General features: G+C 32.4%; 1 protein-coding gene across 6 annotated transcripts in view; it reads left to right on the forward strand.

Moving 5' to 3' along the window:
- Positions 1 to 14,386, forward strand: part of LOC410166 (myelin regulatory factor-like protein) — a 48,226-nt gene extending 33,840 nt beyond the window's left edge. For 2 of the 6 annotated variants that reach the window (XM_026444390.1, XM_026444387.1), the window contains exons 2-18: positions 6,277 to 6,370; positions 8,235 to 8,444; positions 8,711 to 8,802; positions 8,899 to 9,224; positions 9,563 to 9,826; positions 9,951 to 10,129; positions 10,327 to 10,543; positions 10,804 to 10,962; positions 11,059 to 11,388; positions 11,505 to 11,764; positions 11,856 to 12,197; positions 12,283 to 12,454; positions 12,516 to 12,591; positions 12,695 to 12,807; positions 12,901 to 13,154; positions 13,237 to 13,465; positions 13,557 to 14,386. In XM_026444390.1, coding sequence (XP_026300175.1) covers positions 6,277 to 6,370; positions 8,235 to 8,444; positions 8,711 to 8,802; positions 8,899 to 9,224; positions 9,563 to 9,826; positions 9,951 to 10,129; positions 10,327 to 10,543; positions 10,804 to 10,962; positions 11,059 to 11,388; positions 11,505 to 11,764; positions 11,856 to 12,197; positions 12,283 to 12,454; positions 12,516 to 12,591; positions 12,695 to 12,807; positions 12,901 to 13,154; positions 13,237 to 13,465; positions 13,557 to 13,631 — 3,392 coding nt within the window. In that variant the 3' untranslated portion in view covers positions 13,632 to 14,386. Of the gene's footprint in view, positions 1 to 6,276; positions 6,371 to 8,234; positions 8,445 to 8,710; positions 8,803 to 8,898; positions 9,225 to 9,562; positions 9,827 to 9,950; positions 10,130 to 10,326; positions 10,544 to 10,803; positions 10,963 to 11,058; positions 11,389 to 11,504; positions 11,765 to 11,855; positions 12,198 to 12,282; positions 12,455 to 12,515; positions 12,592 to 12,694; positions 12,808 to 12,900; positions 13,159 to 13,236; positions 13,466 to 13,556 lie in introns of those variants that run through there. The other 4 variants (XM_026444389.1, XM_026444388.1, XM_016915502.2 and 1 more) reach the window with 4 other exon arrangements.
- Positions 14,387 to 15,365: the final 979 nt, after the last annotated feature.

Below are 15,365 nucleotides of genomic sequence, written 5' to 3' on the forward strand. Positions count from 1 at the left end.
GAAAGATTTAAATAAAAGAGATTATACGATCCCACATTTGTACGACGATTAAATTTCGATCGTCGAAACGATGATTTTTCAAAATGGTTGAATATCGATACGATGAGAGATAAAAAAATTTAACTTTTATCTTTCATAAGTGATTCATGTCAATAGTTACATCATACATGGAAAACTAGAGACCTCGTTTTGACAGGTTTAATCCTAATGTCACAATCCTAATTTATTACAAGATAAATGCATAAATGCATTCTCTGCATCATTTAAATTATATTGAAGAAGAAGAGGAAAAAAAATAAAAGATATTGTATAAGAAGAAACTAGCGTTCTTGATACAATATTTGTTTTACGTCGACATTATTGCAATTTGTAAACACGCCTTTTACCGGGCAAACAATTGCACACAAGTGCACGCGTACAGTCGAACACGAAAATCTTGTGCCCCGCGTGGAAATTTATCCGATCCAAAAAGATTTTTTGCGACTGGCTGTACCTTTTTGCTCGATTATTTTTATATTTCGTTTCGTCGTTAATAGTTACGCAACATCTTTACGTTTAGAGGGACGCGTATCTGGTTCCACCGTTATCGTGGAACAACACATTTAAGACAATTAGCCGACATTCGTTCGAGAGAAGCGTAACGAGGAACAATAAATTTTTCGTGGCAAACGTCTAACACGTTCTTTTGCGATATCGACCAATATCACACGTACGATTTATCAATTTTGAAACGAACGAAGAAAAGAAAAACCTTAAAATAAATTAAATATCCTCCATAATTGAAATATATTCATCATCGATGTATCTATATTAAAATATTTCAAATTCTATCCATCCTTTAACTTTGAAATTAGAATTTCCTCTCTAAATATCCAATTCGAAGGCCTCTTGAATAGTTTTCGCGTTTGTTTTAGCTTGGATAGAACAAATATATCTGTCAAATATATTAACACGGTGTACATTATGCGGTCATTAAGTGAAATACTCTTGACCTAGAAAAACGCAGCGATCAAAGGAAAGAACCGATTCGAAATCGTTCGAGTCAAGGTTGCGCCCACCGCGGTCCATCGAATTCGAACTTGTTCGCGCACGAACTTATGTAAACTCAACGTAACGACGTAACGCCATCGACGTTAATTAAACCCGTGGAACGAGCTCCAATTCGGATTCGCCGGAGTTTCGATGGTCAGAACGATAAGAAACTTTTGCTTCCTTGCACGTATGGAAATCCATTCTCATGTTTGTCTACGCGTATTATTTATATCGACGAATAGTTAAGAGATTAATTTTCTCTATCTATTTAGATTTCGTTATTTATCAATTAATCAAGTTATATTATTCCGAAAGGATTGGGAAAAATTGAAGAATAACCAGCGGTATATTTTCTCAATTAATTTTAATTGATCCTAATTGATTAAAGATCATTTTTTTTCTCGTATATCATATAAGTATAATTTATTAAAGCAATAACTTATTAAAATTTTTTTTAATAGCTCATGAGAAGTGATTCTTTTAACAATTTCGTTTCCTTTCCCCATTCTTTCGCTAATATCAACATTGAAAAGGAAAATATTGGGAAGAATTGTCGATAATTGACACGACCAAATTTTATTTATATATACCTACTTATATATATATGTGTGTGTATATATATATACAATCACGGTCGTTTCGAAGAGTCCCCTAACGACTTCCTCTTGCTTTGTTTCTAATAACAATGTAATTATTACGCAAAAGGCTGAAACTCGGTGAAACTCGGTGGAACTCGATGGCCGATGGTGTACACTCCGCCATTCACCGTGGAAAAAAGACAATCTTTTTTTTCCTTTTTTTTCTTTCTTTCTTTCTTTTTTTATCTTAGAAAGTTATTCATCCTTCCACGACCACGATTTTGCACCGCACAATGATATTGTTTTTCCCCGAGCGACGCGTCCTCTCCTCTCGCGTCTCCTCTTCTCGTCCAATGGAAAAAAAAAAAAAAAAAATTCTACTCGCTATTTCCCAAACGCCATTTCGTTTCCTGTCGATTCTAAAAATAACTTGCTCGCCTCGTAAGTGAGAATTATTCTCTCGTTCCTTTTTTTTTTTTTTTTTTTTTTTTTTTTTTTAAATATCTCAAGAAAAATATTATTTTCAACGGTTCGAGCCATAAATCTCGCCAAGTGAAAATGAAAATCAAGCATGTGTCGTTTATTAATTATTCTATTGAAACGATTTTATCTTTTTTTTTCCTTTTTTTTTTTTCCAAGATATTTCGACCGACGAATCATCATATTTGTTAATATCGAACGAACGATTTTTTTTTCTTTTTAAAATTTTTACAAAAGAGGGAGAGCCAAAAAGAAAAAGAAGAAGAAGTCCGACTTTATTTATTATCTCCTTTTGACAAATTAAATAATATTTAATTTTTATTAAACGTTATCGAACGCGTGATGGAAAAAATATTTAGATCTCGTTGCTGCGGAGATACGAAAAAAAAAGAAAAAAAATTGATCGGGGGGTAATGTAGATACACTTGTTCTATTGCGTCTCATTTTAGTTATTTGCGGCTAAAATTATACTTGTTTATCTGTGTATATACATGCGCTGCGCTGGCCGTCGTAATAATATTCAGATTTAAGTCCATCTTGGTGCAACCAGGGGCGGTGTTTGGTCGATACTTGGAGGAGGGATTGGTTGGCAACCGCCCAACCACCGCTGTAATTCACCCCCTCAGATCTCTGTCGCGTATATTATATTGGTCTCGGCCTATATATATATATATATATATATACCCTTAGAGATCGCCTGACTGACCGTTTCAAAATGGCGAATACTCGTTCCTCCCCGTTCGTCCCGTGATAATTCTATACGAATTTTTATTTTATATTATTTATACCGCGTTGCGATATCGTGTTAAATTTCTTTTCGTAATATTTCGAGAAACGAAACGTTATTCGAATGAAAATAAAACCTCGAACAAACGTACAACGCGATTATGCAAAGCGAGATCGATGTACACTTGAAAGGCAGGATTGGAATTTTTGTCACGTGTCTCTTCAATCTTCTTTCACCTCCTCGATCGCTTGTGATTTTTTTTTTTCGAAGAATCGATCAAGGAAAGGAAAGGAGGGAATAAGAAAAGTAGGAGGGAAAACTTTTGAAATTTTTGTAAAATTTTGTAAAAATAGATCCCGCTAGCTTTTCGGATTTTTTTACTCCTCGCTCCAATTCCTCCCGCGATAAAATAACAGCGTTTCGAAAAAGGCATAATCGCGCAGTGGATAAATAACGATTCCATCGTTGGTAACAATAAATTAATATCTGGACAGGAAATATGCAAATTGCAGTTTGAACGTATACATGTTATCGAGGATTCCTGGATGATTGCAAGGTTTTTCTTTAATCGAATTCCACCTTCCGTTGCGATCCTTTTGAAACGTTTCGAGGAAGAGACAAGCCAGAAAACTGTTATTCGACATTGTATAAACAGGTTCTGTTCTTATAAACTTGTTTTAATATCTGCCTCAATGCATGTCCTTGTTCTGTCTTTATATTTTATAAGCGTCGCGAATCACGGCTGCATTCACGGCTATATTTTATGAATTTATATTTAACCAAACTTAATATATTCTGTGAAAATTTAAATATATTAAGTAGCGAAAATCTGAAAATTCTTGCGAATTGGGGAAGATTAGGAAATTTTCGAAGCTTGTAATCTCTAAATCCAAAAATTCTAAAATATAATTCGAGAGTTCTAAAAAAATTCTAAAATATAATAAATATAAATTTTTCAAACTATGTCGAAAATCTTTCTTTCAAATCTTTTCTCTTTTAAAGAAGAAGGGAAGGGAGAAAAAATTCATTTGTTTGGCGAGCGTGTTTGTCCATTTCGACAACGCGACAACGTCCATTAATGGGTCGAGCAAACTCGTACGACGCGTATTTTCAAGCCCAAGTCTTAAAGGCGCCCTTACACTTGCCCGGGAGCGTGAATGGCCGACCGGAAGCGACGAGTTATGACACTTGACATGAAGTCTTAAGCGCTTAAGTGTGGCCGGGCTGCGTGATCACATTGTATTCCTCCCGTACACAACCGCGTTTACGCTTGCAGCTGAGAAACGTGGCCTGATTCTTATTCTTCTTCCCTGTAAGATCGACGTAATAATACGAATTATTTCCAATCCGTTAACAACGTCCTTCGATTGCTATTAATCGTGCTAAACAATTTTCTAATATATATATTTATATTAGGTGATTTATTCAAGATTATAATTTTGAATTGTTACGAGGAGGAGGATATTTCAAATATCATTTTGAATTTTGATTTTCGTTGAACAGCACGAAGTGCTGTTTTAAGTGCCTGTTTAGGTATGTTGATCCTTCGGCTAGATCTTTCGAGTTGCCAATTGCCCGTGAAATTTCTTCCCATTCAATGAATTCGCACTTTCTCTCATTGTTGGATCGTTAAAGCGAGCTCTTTATTATTAAAATTACATTCTCATTAACGGCAATATAAATTTCACAAATATTTACAATCTTTTCTTGTTTTGAAATTTCGATTAAAGTTCTTTGAACTTCCCGATACGATACTTCTCGCTTTGAATTAAATCGAATTCGGTTGGAGTTTTGCAAAGAGTTGCGCAAACAATCTCGTTTCGATGCATAAATAATTCCGTCGTGCGAAATGTGATTGTATTATTGCAAGAACACAGATACGATACACGGATCTGGAATCTCGGTTGTGTGAAATTTTTTTTCTTTTTTCTAAAAAACCAATGAAAACGTCTCGATCTCGAGCCTTTCGATCTCGTCGAGAATTTTCATGGCCGTCCGCATTTCCCATCAATTTGTTCACCTCTTGGAACGTGTTACGTTTACGCTTTAGAAAATCCGCTGACCTTTCACTCGAAAGTTTCTTTTGCACATTGAACTTCGCCGTTTGAAATTTCCATTGACCCCAGATTGTTGAATACATAAATCGAACGCTAAAAAAAAATAAATATTTATTCAATCTATTTCTGTTCCGAAAGATAATAAAATCTTCGGATACCGAGCAATAGAAGAGTAGAATATTATATATATATACATATATATATATATTATGTTTGCGAATAAAATATCTCGTATTTTAAAATATTATTACGCGTTAGTGCAATTATTTAAATTTATTAGCTATGAAAAATTGAAAATAATATAATTGACTCGCGACATAAAATATAATTATTTTTCAACGTTATTTATTTTCTCTCTCAAAGACACGCGAGTGCTTTGATTACCCTTAATATTACACAGAAATGATGGGAGGGGGGAGGATCATCGAAAAAGTGAAAATAGGTTAGATCTTCAAATTTATTATTTCTATTATCTCATAATTTTTCTATGTTACATCAATAAAGATTATTTAATATATATGTATAGATAATTACACATTAACAAATCGATAATTCTAGCGTTAATTATTGCCTATCTTTTTCTCTTCTTTTCGGAATAGTAGTAGAATTCCAAGAAGAAAATCTCTTTATTGTCGAACGATTTCGAAATCAATCTTTTACGCGTGCTCGGCCGAAAGACCTTTAAGAAGACCTCGAGGTGAAATATATATTCATGCTTCTTGCCTGTTCTCACCTGCGATGCCTCGTTACTCCCACGCGGACCTCTCTCTCCCTCTCCCCTCCCCTCCTCTTTCTCTCTCTCTCTCTCTTTCTTTCTCTCCTTCTCACAGAATGTCTGAATTACCTGCATCCTCGTTCCTATAGGCCTTGCAGCTAGAGAAATAACTGAGATTTGTAAACGAGAATGTTCGTAGCGTTTATGCTTCGTCGTTTCCAACGTTTACTTACCGATACAATATTTAATTAAGAGAATAAAATTTTTTAGAGAAACGCAACGTTTGAAAGTTTTCGAAGCAAGATCGAAATCGTGATCGAAATCTTTATTATTATTAATAAGAATGAATATTATTTTTATTCTTTGGATGGAAATATTTTTCTCAAGGCTAATTTTAATTTTAAAATTTTTCCTAATTATATGTTTATATGTTCGTGACAGAAATGTGTAGAATAATTTTTATAAAAACTTCAGAATCGTAAAAAAATTAATACACGGTGTAATATTATTTGTTCCTGATATACCATTATCGCATTATAAAGTTATATTATTAGAAACGTAATATTTAAACGGTATTTACGTTATCGCGACTAAAAATTTTTTTTTAAGGCCAAATCGTTATCAGATAGCGATCGGACGGGGACGAGAAAAAGTGGAACGAAATTAAAATTGGATTCTTCTATTCAGGTCGGAGCGATTTCGTCGGAGGCATAGACAATGAGGCCCTGGACTTCTCGCAGTTGGAAGATTTTATCAACAGCGACAGCGAACAACCGGCCACGTGAGTAATTTAAGTAAAAACACACCTTCGTTCCCGGTCTCCCGGACCTTGATTATTAACATCGACCGAGAAGAACTTTCCAAGATGGATAGAAAAAAAGAAAAAAAATCTCTCTAAGATTCTTTTAAATTTTATCAAATTTTATTTACTTGTACAAAATATATATTCTTTTTCTTTTTATATATTTTTTAACGAGAACGTTTGTTCGATTGGAAGCCATCGTTAACGCCTACATCGAGCACGTGCCCGTTTGCAATATTTGTATCGCGAATCGAATGCACATCGAATGCTTATCAATCTTTACACATCCTTGACTTTCCTCCGACCCTTGGATCGCGAAAAATTCGAATAAAAGATCCGTTCGTCTGTTTCGATTGCATTGCAAAATTTGTGAAAAAAACTATCGAAATAAGAAATAAGTCTTTTCATCGTAATCGGAAAAGTTTTGGGGAAAAAAGATGGCGCGGCTGTGACAGGAGCGGAATAGCTTTCGAATAGACACGTGTAAGTTTGTAGGAGTGTGCGTGGAAAAAGCAGACAGATATCATGCGGTGGCGAGGTGTAATGATATAATGACGGAGACAGGCTGGACGGAATTGATGGAATCAGTGGTTGGTGTGTTAGGCAGTGGTAATCCAACTGGTAACGCACTCGTCCCATTAAAGGCCCCGCGCTGATCTCAGGAACAGATTTCATTCACGGATCGAATGGAAGCTCTTCACCCTTGATCCCTTGTTGCGTCGCGCGGGTCAATGGGATTAAAACCGATGGAGATTGACCGTTATTTGCTTTTATTCCGCGTTTCTTGCGTTCGAGAAAGCACGCGGATTCGTGTTTACCGATAATTTTCACTCGAACATTTGATTATTTTCAATTTAATAGATTTAGAAGAAGCATCCTATGGATTTTAGAAAAATTTCCACGATTTAGGGAAAAGAATTTTCATTTCGGGAAAGTATATTTATATATATATATATAGGATTTTAGAAATTTATTATCCTGTGATTTATTTATTCTGTGATTTATATTGCGGTGTGGCTCGGAGACTAAAATCGAAAATTAATGTTTATTATATGTGTGTACGTAACGCCTCTAATTTAAGCTAGAGATGTTGAGAGAAAGTTGTTGTATTATAAATTTGAGAATTATCGTTCAGCACGGATGGAAGATAAAATTCTTTCGAATTTAAATTTAAAAAGAAATGAAATGGAATGAAAAAAAGAGGAGGAGGAGAAGAAGAAGAAGAAGAAGAAGAAGAAGAAAAAAACTTAATTATTTCCAAGCCGGTAAGAAAATATTCAATGGTAATTGGTACAAATTTCAAGAATCTGTAGATTTGAAATCTTGACAGGATAATTACATAATTATCAACAATATGTAATCCTATGTATTATTCAACGTAAATCATTATTCGGATTGTTATAAAAGTGGAATTCGTGGAAAAACTCATGATGAAAAAACCCAAAATCAAATTTTTCTATTGATAGAGGTAATAAATCGAGTTACGAGCAATCGGTTAATAACATCAATTTATCAATGGTAATTTTCATAGTTACCGATATTAGATTGACTCATTAAATGTAATTTTCCAACAATCCTTGAATAATTATTACAAAAAAAAGAAAAAAGGATCGTTATACAATTATAAATTTTTGCAAGAATAATCGACAGGAAATTATAACTGCATTTTTTCCACAGAATAACAAACGAAACTTATAATTGAAATTTGAAATTTAATTATTTCGATCAATTTTTAAAATTTATAAATCTTTCTATAAATCAACATGTACGTAAAATATTCCATTCTTTACTTTATTTCCTTACTTTATTCTAAATTTGTCATTTCATTCTTTTTCATTCACAGATATTTCGCGGATACCCTTGCCCACAATGAGAACGGGGGTGGAACGACGACTCACGGTGGTCGTGTGGAGGCGGCAACCGCTCAACAACCACCGTCTCGATTGCCATCGCCGATTACCCAAAGTCATCCGGTCTCGAGTACGTGCACATCCGCTACCACCACCGTGCCAAACGGCGCCGCTTACAAGGATCCGCAATCGTACGTTCACCCGTAAGTCGAGTTTAGTTCCAAAGGCTCTAGAATGTCAACCTTGCGTGGATTAAGTCATTCGAGACTTCACAAGCGTTTAAATCCTCATAAGCTGATCACATGTTAATGCATCTTTCTTTCTTTCTTTCTTTCTTTTTTTTTTCATGTAATATGTGTACAAGTGTTCTTAAAATTTTGCACATTATTAAGAATTTATTCTCAAAAATTGTTGAAACGAGTTTATAAATATTTTTCTGTTCATGACACGATACTTGCACTTTTTTCAGACATGCATTGCCAGAAAGCCCACCAGACAGTGGTAGCGAGCCACCATACTCTCCACCAGGCCACAACGATACCCAACATGTACATTCACCGCGTAAGTTGAGAGAAAATAATTTTGCTCTACAAAGCAAATATTGATCGAATCGATTCGATCGGATATCAAATTAATTTTGCAAACGAAAATTTGCAGACCAAAAGGTAGCTCTTCAAGAAATGCTTCTTCACCACCAAGGGAATCAGGCAAATTATGCTCCAAATTTATTACCCTCCTCGCCAAGAACCTTAACATCCTCCACGGATCCGATGTTATTAGGTCATACGGTGCTGACATCTCATCTCGCCTCAGGAACGCCCAATATTCAATCCCAACAACAGCAAATAGGTCAGACTTTAGTGCCCTTACCGCACGAGCATAGTCCTGGTAACATTAACACGTTGTACTCGTCGCTACAATCTGCTCCCAAGAAGAGAAAATTGAGCCAGGATGGTCTTGTCCATGTGAAGCAGGTGCAACGAGTAAAATTTTTTTTTACTGTCATGATTATATTAAAATAATTAGAAACGTATCATGCGAAGACTCGGAGGAATATAAAATGATAAATTTAATTTTGTTTCTCTACTCTGTTCAATTATATACACTTTATTGAAGAATTTTTTCTTAAGTACCAAAAATAAAATAATCACCTCTGTAGTCTTCATATGTATATTATTACTAGCTTTAAATATATATATTTTTTTTTTGGAATACATTTTTATATTTATAAATATTTTTTTTATTAGATTCAATTAGAAATTAAAGCCTTTCTTGAAATAATATTATATATATATGTATATATTTATTGATGCTTTTTCAGGAACCTGAACTAGGAACTGTAGAACACAGTTGTAGTAGTAGCAGTGCAGTTCTCGATGGCGATGAAGTGACGGATAATAGCTACATAGACGCCAGTTACCAGTGTATCCGATTTCATCCCTTTCAGCAGACATCCTGGCATGTTCTCTGTGATCATAATCTGAAAGAACTTCCAGTGCCCCACTATCGGGTGGATGCGGATAAAGGATTCAATTTCAGCAACTCGGACGACGCGTTCGTGTGTCAAAAGAAAAATCATTTTCAGGTAAAAAATTTAAAAGAATAATATCGAGCATGATGCTTTCTTTATATTATTCCATTTCATTTTATATTATATATATATAAAAAAATATTGATTTGATAAATTAATTTAATCAATATTTTTTTAGATTACTTGCCATGCTCAGCTTCAAGGTGAAGCGATATTTGTCCGTACTGGTGAAGGATTGAAAAAGATAAGCAGCTTTCAGTTGCATTTCTACGGTGTCAAAGTGGAGTCACCGACACAAACGATCAGAGTCGAGCAGAGTCAAAGCGACAGAAGCAAGAAACCGTTTCATCCGGTGACGTAAGTTCAGTTGCATAGGCGAACGTGTGAAAATCCATGTACAAACTATTATCAAAATTCATTATTCTTTTTTTTCGTTTCAACATTTTACATCACATATGAGAAATTATCATGCAAACATTTCGGAATCTTTGGTGCGAAATTTCTAGTCGTTTTCTAAACGAAAATTATAAAATGGTTACGTTACACTAAAATAGAGCTGCTTTCAGGGTGGAATTAGGCGGCGAGCGTGTTACAAAAGTAACCGTTGGCCGTCTTCACTTCAGCGAAACAACCAGCAATAATATGCGAAAGAAAGGGAAACCGAATCCCGATCAAAGATATTTCCATTTAGTTGTTGGCCTCCACGCTCACACTGCTGATCAAGCCAGTTACCAAGTGGTAGCTCATGCGTCGGAGAGAATAATCGTTAGAGTAATTATACTTTTAATTATATTGTATATAAATACTATATTGTTCAGATTTAATTTGAAAATTAATTTTTTATGGAAAAAATGAAAATGTATAATATGTTTAATATCTTAAATTTGAATAGAAAAATTAGCAAATGCAAAATCTTTATTTTCTTTAATTTCTTTTAAATTATTTATTAAATAAAATTTGACATTTGTTAAAAATATGAATGAAAAATCAAAGAAAAATATATTCTATTGTATGTATTCAAAATAATATAGGCGAGTAATCCTGGTCAATTCGAGTCTGAAGGTAGTGGCGTAGGTGCAGAAGGTGGTTGGCAAAGAGGAGCAGCACCGGATAGCGTTTATCATGCCGGTCGAGTTGGAATTAATACGGACAGGCCTGACGAAGCTCTAGTTATTCATGGCAACATGAAGGTATTGTTTAACTTATTAATGCTATTTTAATAGATATCATGATTCTATAAAGGAAGTATCCCTTTCGAAGGAAGCATTATTAATGAATACTTACAGGTGACTGGCCATATTGTCCAACCCAGTGATGCACGCGCAAAGCAAAATGTACAGGAAGTGGACACGCGTGAACAATTGCGGAACGTACAACAGTTGAGAGTGGTTCGTTACAGATATGCACCGGAATTTGCACAGCATTCTGGTTTAGGTATCAAACAGCAAGAAGACACGGGTGTCATAGCGCAGGAAGTGCAACAAATATTACCGGAAGCTGTATTGCCAGCTGGAGACATAGTTCTTCCAAATGGCCAGAGGATCGAGAATTTCCTTATGGTAAACAAAGAAAGGATATTCATGGAGAACGTGGGTGCTGTGAAAGAACTGTGTAAAGTAAGATTTCTATTTAATTTTTATATTTCTCATTTCTTAAATTTGTTATTATCGTTTTGTTTAGATTTTATTTTAATTCCTAATGATTTGCTTTAAGATTTTATAAAATTTTTCAGGTAACGGATAGTTTAGAAACTCGCATTGATCAATTGGAACGAATAAACAAGCGATTAGCGAAGTTGAAAAGAGGAGACAGTCTGAAAAGTTCGATTAGTACAATCTCTAGTATATCAAGTAACAAATACTCATCCTCTATCAATAGTAAGGCCACTGTACAGGGGAAAGGGAAAAAAAGCGAGCGGGAAGATGAATTTCTATGCAGCAATAAATTTATCCAAATTATAATTGTTATACTTATTCTTATTATGGCGTTTTGGTAATTAAAATTCTTTCTGATTCTCTAAATTTATTTTTATATTTTATAAATATAATACTTGAACTATTATCGATATAATTTTAAATTTCAGCTTAGTTGCAATGGCGACATTATACTTTTTAGAATATCAAAAACGTAGTAGCCTTGAGTGGACAAGTAGTAATGGAATGTTGGCTATAAGACCAGCCCATCCATCAACAGCATCAAGTACACCTAATTATGATTCTCGATATAATTCGTTGTTAGACAGTACGTTATCGTCTTTGTATACTAAACATGGATCTCATAGTAGAGGTTCGGATAGTAGTTTGTCCGTGAGAACGAATGCATTTTCCACGCAAGCGCCTCACACGAAACAGCAACTTTATTCTCAAGAAATTACTTGGTATCCTATTAGTCATTCTGGACCACAGCCAAAACTTGAAAAGAATAGGTTTGTAAAGTAAAGCTTATATTTCCTTTTTCCTTCTTTTTAACTTTAATACAATATTTTAATATATTGTATTAAATTATTTTAGTGAATTTCCTGGAAATTGGTTAAGTAAAAGTGGTGCCGGTGCTATTCCTAGTAATGTAGATGAAAACGATCAAGGATCAGAAGTGGATCCATCTGTAAATAAAAGTCCAATTCCATTGGGTAGACCATCGAATTGTCCCAGACATTTTAGCGAATTTGAAAATCCATGTCAAGTAAGATTTTTCTACATTAAATTTTTTGCTTTTATATTTTAATATAAATATTATGTTTCAGATATTCTGTTGTACAGCCAAAATTCATCAATTCGAGGATCCTCAACCAGATCATCCTCCAGAAAAGAAATCAATTTGTAAGTTTTATCTTACATTTTATCATACATATGTTTATTTTTTGAATATAATAGTTAAATATTACTTAGTTAATATATATAAAATTGTAATTTAATTTTTTAGCAGATCATCTAGAACAGCCATTAAATGTTTATGAGGAGAAACGTAAAATAAGTAAAAGTTTCCAAAATGGTATTAGTCCATCCGATCCAAGCACGCAAACACTTGTAAAAGAAGTAATAGATATTTTCTAAATTTATTAAAGATAATATTCTAAAAAATATAAAAAATTAATCATACAATAATATTAATTATTATATTTATTATAGAATAATTACAAGTATTTACATAAAAGAACAAGAAGAGAAACTAGTAGTGGAGATTGGACGGAAGTTGCTAGTAACGCTGCAGGATCATTACCGCCAGAACCAAAACCGCAATTGTGGATAGTGGCAGAAAGCTTTAATACATCACTTGATCAAAAATATTGCTCTGCAATTTCCCAAGATACACCAAATAATATATCTTGCATCATTCCTTTATCCAAATATATGCCAGATGTTCAACTTACATTACATTTTATGTAAGTTTTTTATATAGAATTTTTACTCTCATGAAGTAAAAATATATTTTATGATTAATTTTTCTTTAAATTTCTATTTTAGTGGAATGTCTTGGTATGGACAACTAGTGCAACAATGCTCTTCACCAACGAATCCTGGTATTGACGAAACTTTGATGTGTGGTCGGAAATATACAATGCAACAACAAACTCAATTGAAGGTTGATATTGAAAGTAACAATCAGCGGGGAGATCAATCTTTTTCTCTCGATGTTGCTCATTATCTCAGGAGAACATTGAGGTTTCGGATACCTACTGTACAACCTCAAGAGGTAATTAATTTAATATATTATTATTGCCTCGAATTTTATCATATTTTTTTACTAATTTTTTTTCTTTATTTATTTATTTATTTTTTTTTAGAATATCTGTAAGAACAAACATGGTATTGATTACTCGGAATACACGTTGCACTTCTATCGAGATTGTGAAGAATAATTAATTTCTTAACGATACAATTTCATAAAAAAGATTTTACGTTTCTGTTCAAAAGATTGTTGAATATCTACACAACAGGACCTTCTTGTGCCTTCGTAATATATTTTGTCTTCACTTTCTTCAAGTATGAAATTATATACTTACAATATGTTTGGTAATATATCTATATACATATCGTCAAATAAATCTGTAACTGTATTTTATATATTATTATAATACACTATATAGTATAACTGTTGATCAATAGAAACGAACTCAAACAGTAGATATAATGTAATAATATTTAGAATTATCATTTCACTAGTTAGAAAAGTATATGTGCTTTTTTTTGAAGACATACAGAACGTGAATAGTTGATGGGTGATATTAAATTTTTTATAATTTTTTTTTTATGAAAAATATGAAAATAAAGTCAATGATAATTATAATATTATTTGATAAATGTAAAATATTGTATAAAATAAATTAAATTAATATTAAAGATTTAATTTTAAAATTGGCTCAATGCATATATACATTTTAAATAAGAATTCTCTCAAATCACGCCCATCAACTATAATTAAGGATTAACGTTCCGTTCCAATCATTTTTACCTTATTTATACTCATGTACAGAATATTGTTATGTTATTATGTTATTATGTCATCGGATACATATTCGTACTATATTAAGAAGAAAAGAAGAATTAATAATCGATGTTCCAGTCAAATCGTATTTTGATTTTAATTTATAGAATATATATTCTGTGTACAGTATATTTCATTCTATTTCATGATTTACATAAAGTGAACTTCAATAAAATTTGAACAAAGTAAAAATTTTAAAGATTTTGAAATAATTCAACAAAAGATATCTATTTGTTAAAAGTGCACAAAAAAATATCGATTATTCAATTGATTAATTTCTTTCTTAAGATCTTTTCATCTTAAATTTCATTTAAATTTGACAAAAATTCATATTATCATAGAATTTCAAGTTCCTAAAAGATTTGTATAATAATTGTTCATTTTATATAGTAGAATTAATTTCATACATTTTATTTGCACTTACTCTTTAAACAATTATTCATTACATGCGAATAGATCATCATTAATATCATCAAATTATTGTTGCTAAATATAATATCTAATAAGACTACTATTATCATTATTTGTAATTAAATTCATATATAAACTAGCAATTTTCATTTGCGAAATTCTATCAAATGCTATCTTGTTATTAATTATGTTACTTTTAAAAGTTATGAAAAAAGGAGGAAATAATATTCTATACACATATACATATATATTTAATATATATATATATATATGATAACTAATGTATTTATTTTTAAGTTAGATTAAAAATGGATTGTCGTATATACTTTTTAGAAATCACAATTTATTTTAAAATTTCTTTCATATATTTTTTTTTTATATTAATGAAAATTTCAATTCTTTAGTAAAATTATTATTCTTTTAATTTTATATTTAAATATAAGTATATACGACCGAAAATAAATAATGCGCCATTTCTGCCGTCCATATGTTTTCCTTACGCGAAGACATCTTACTGTAAGTTTTAAGTGAATATTGAATATAATAACGTACATATATATATATATATTTTTACAAAAGAATAAGCTCTCACACGAGTTTATCTGAATCGTAAATCATGTAAAAAGAAGACAACGCTATTGTACAGTAATTATACATAATTGAGACAAGAAATTCCATACATAATATATATTGAAAA

The sequence above is a fragment of the Apis mellifera genome, linkage group LG12 (assembly GCF_003254395.2).
Source record: "Apis mellifera strain DH4 linkage group LG12, Amel_HAv3.1, whole genome shotgun sequence".
Classification (NCBI taxonomy): domain Eukaryota; kingdom Metazoa; phylum Arthropoda; class Insecta; order Hymenoptera; family Apidae; genus Apis; species Apis mellifera.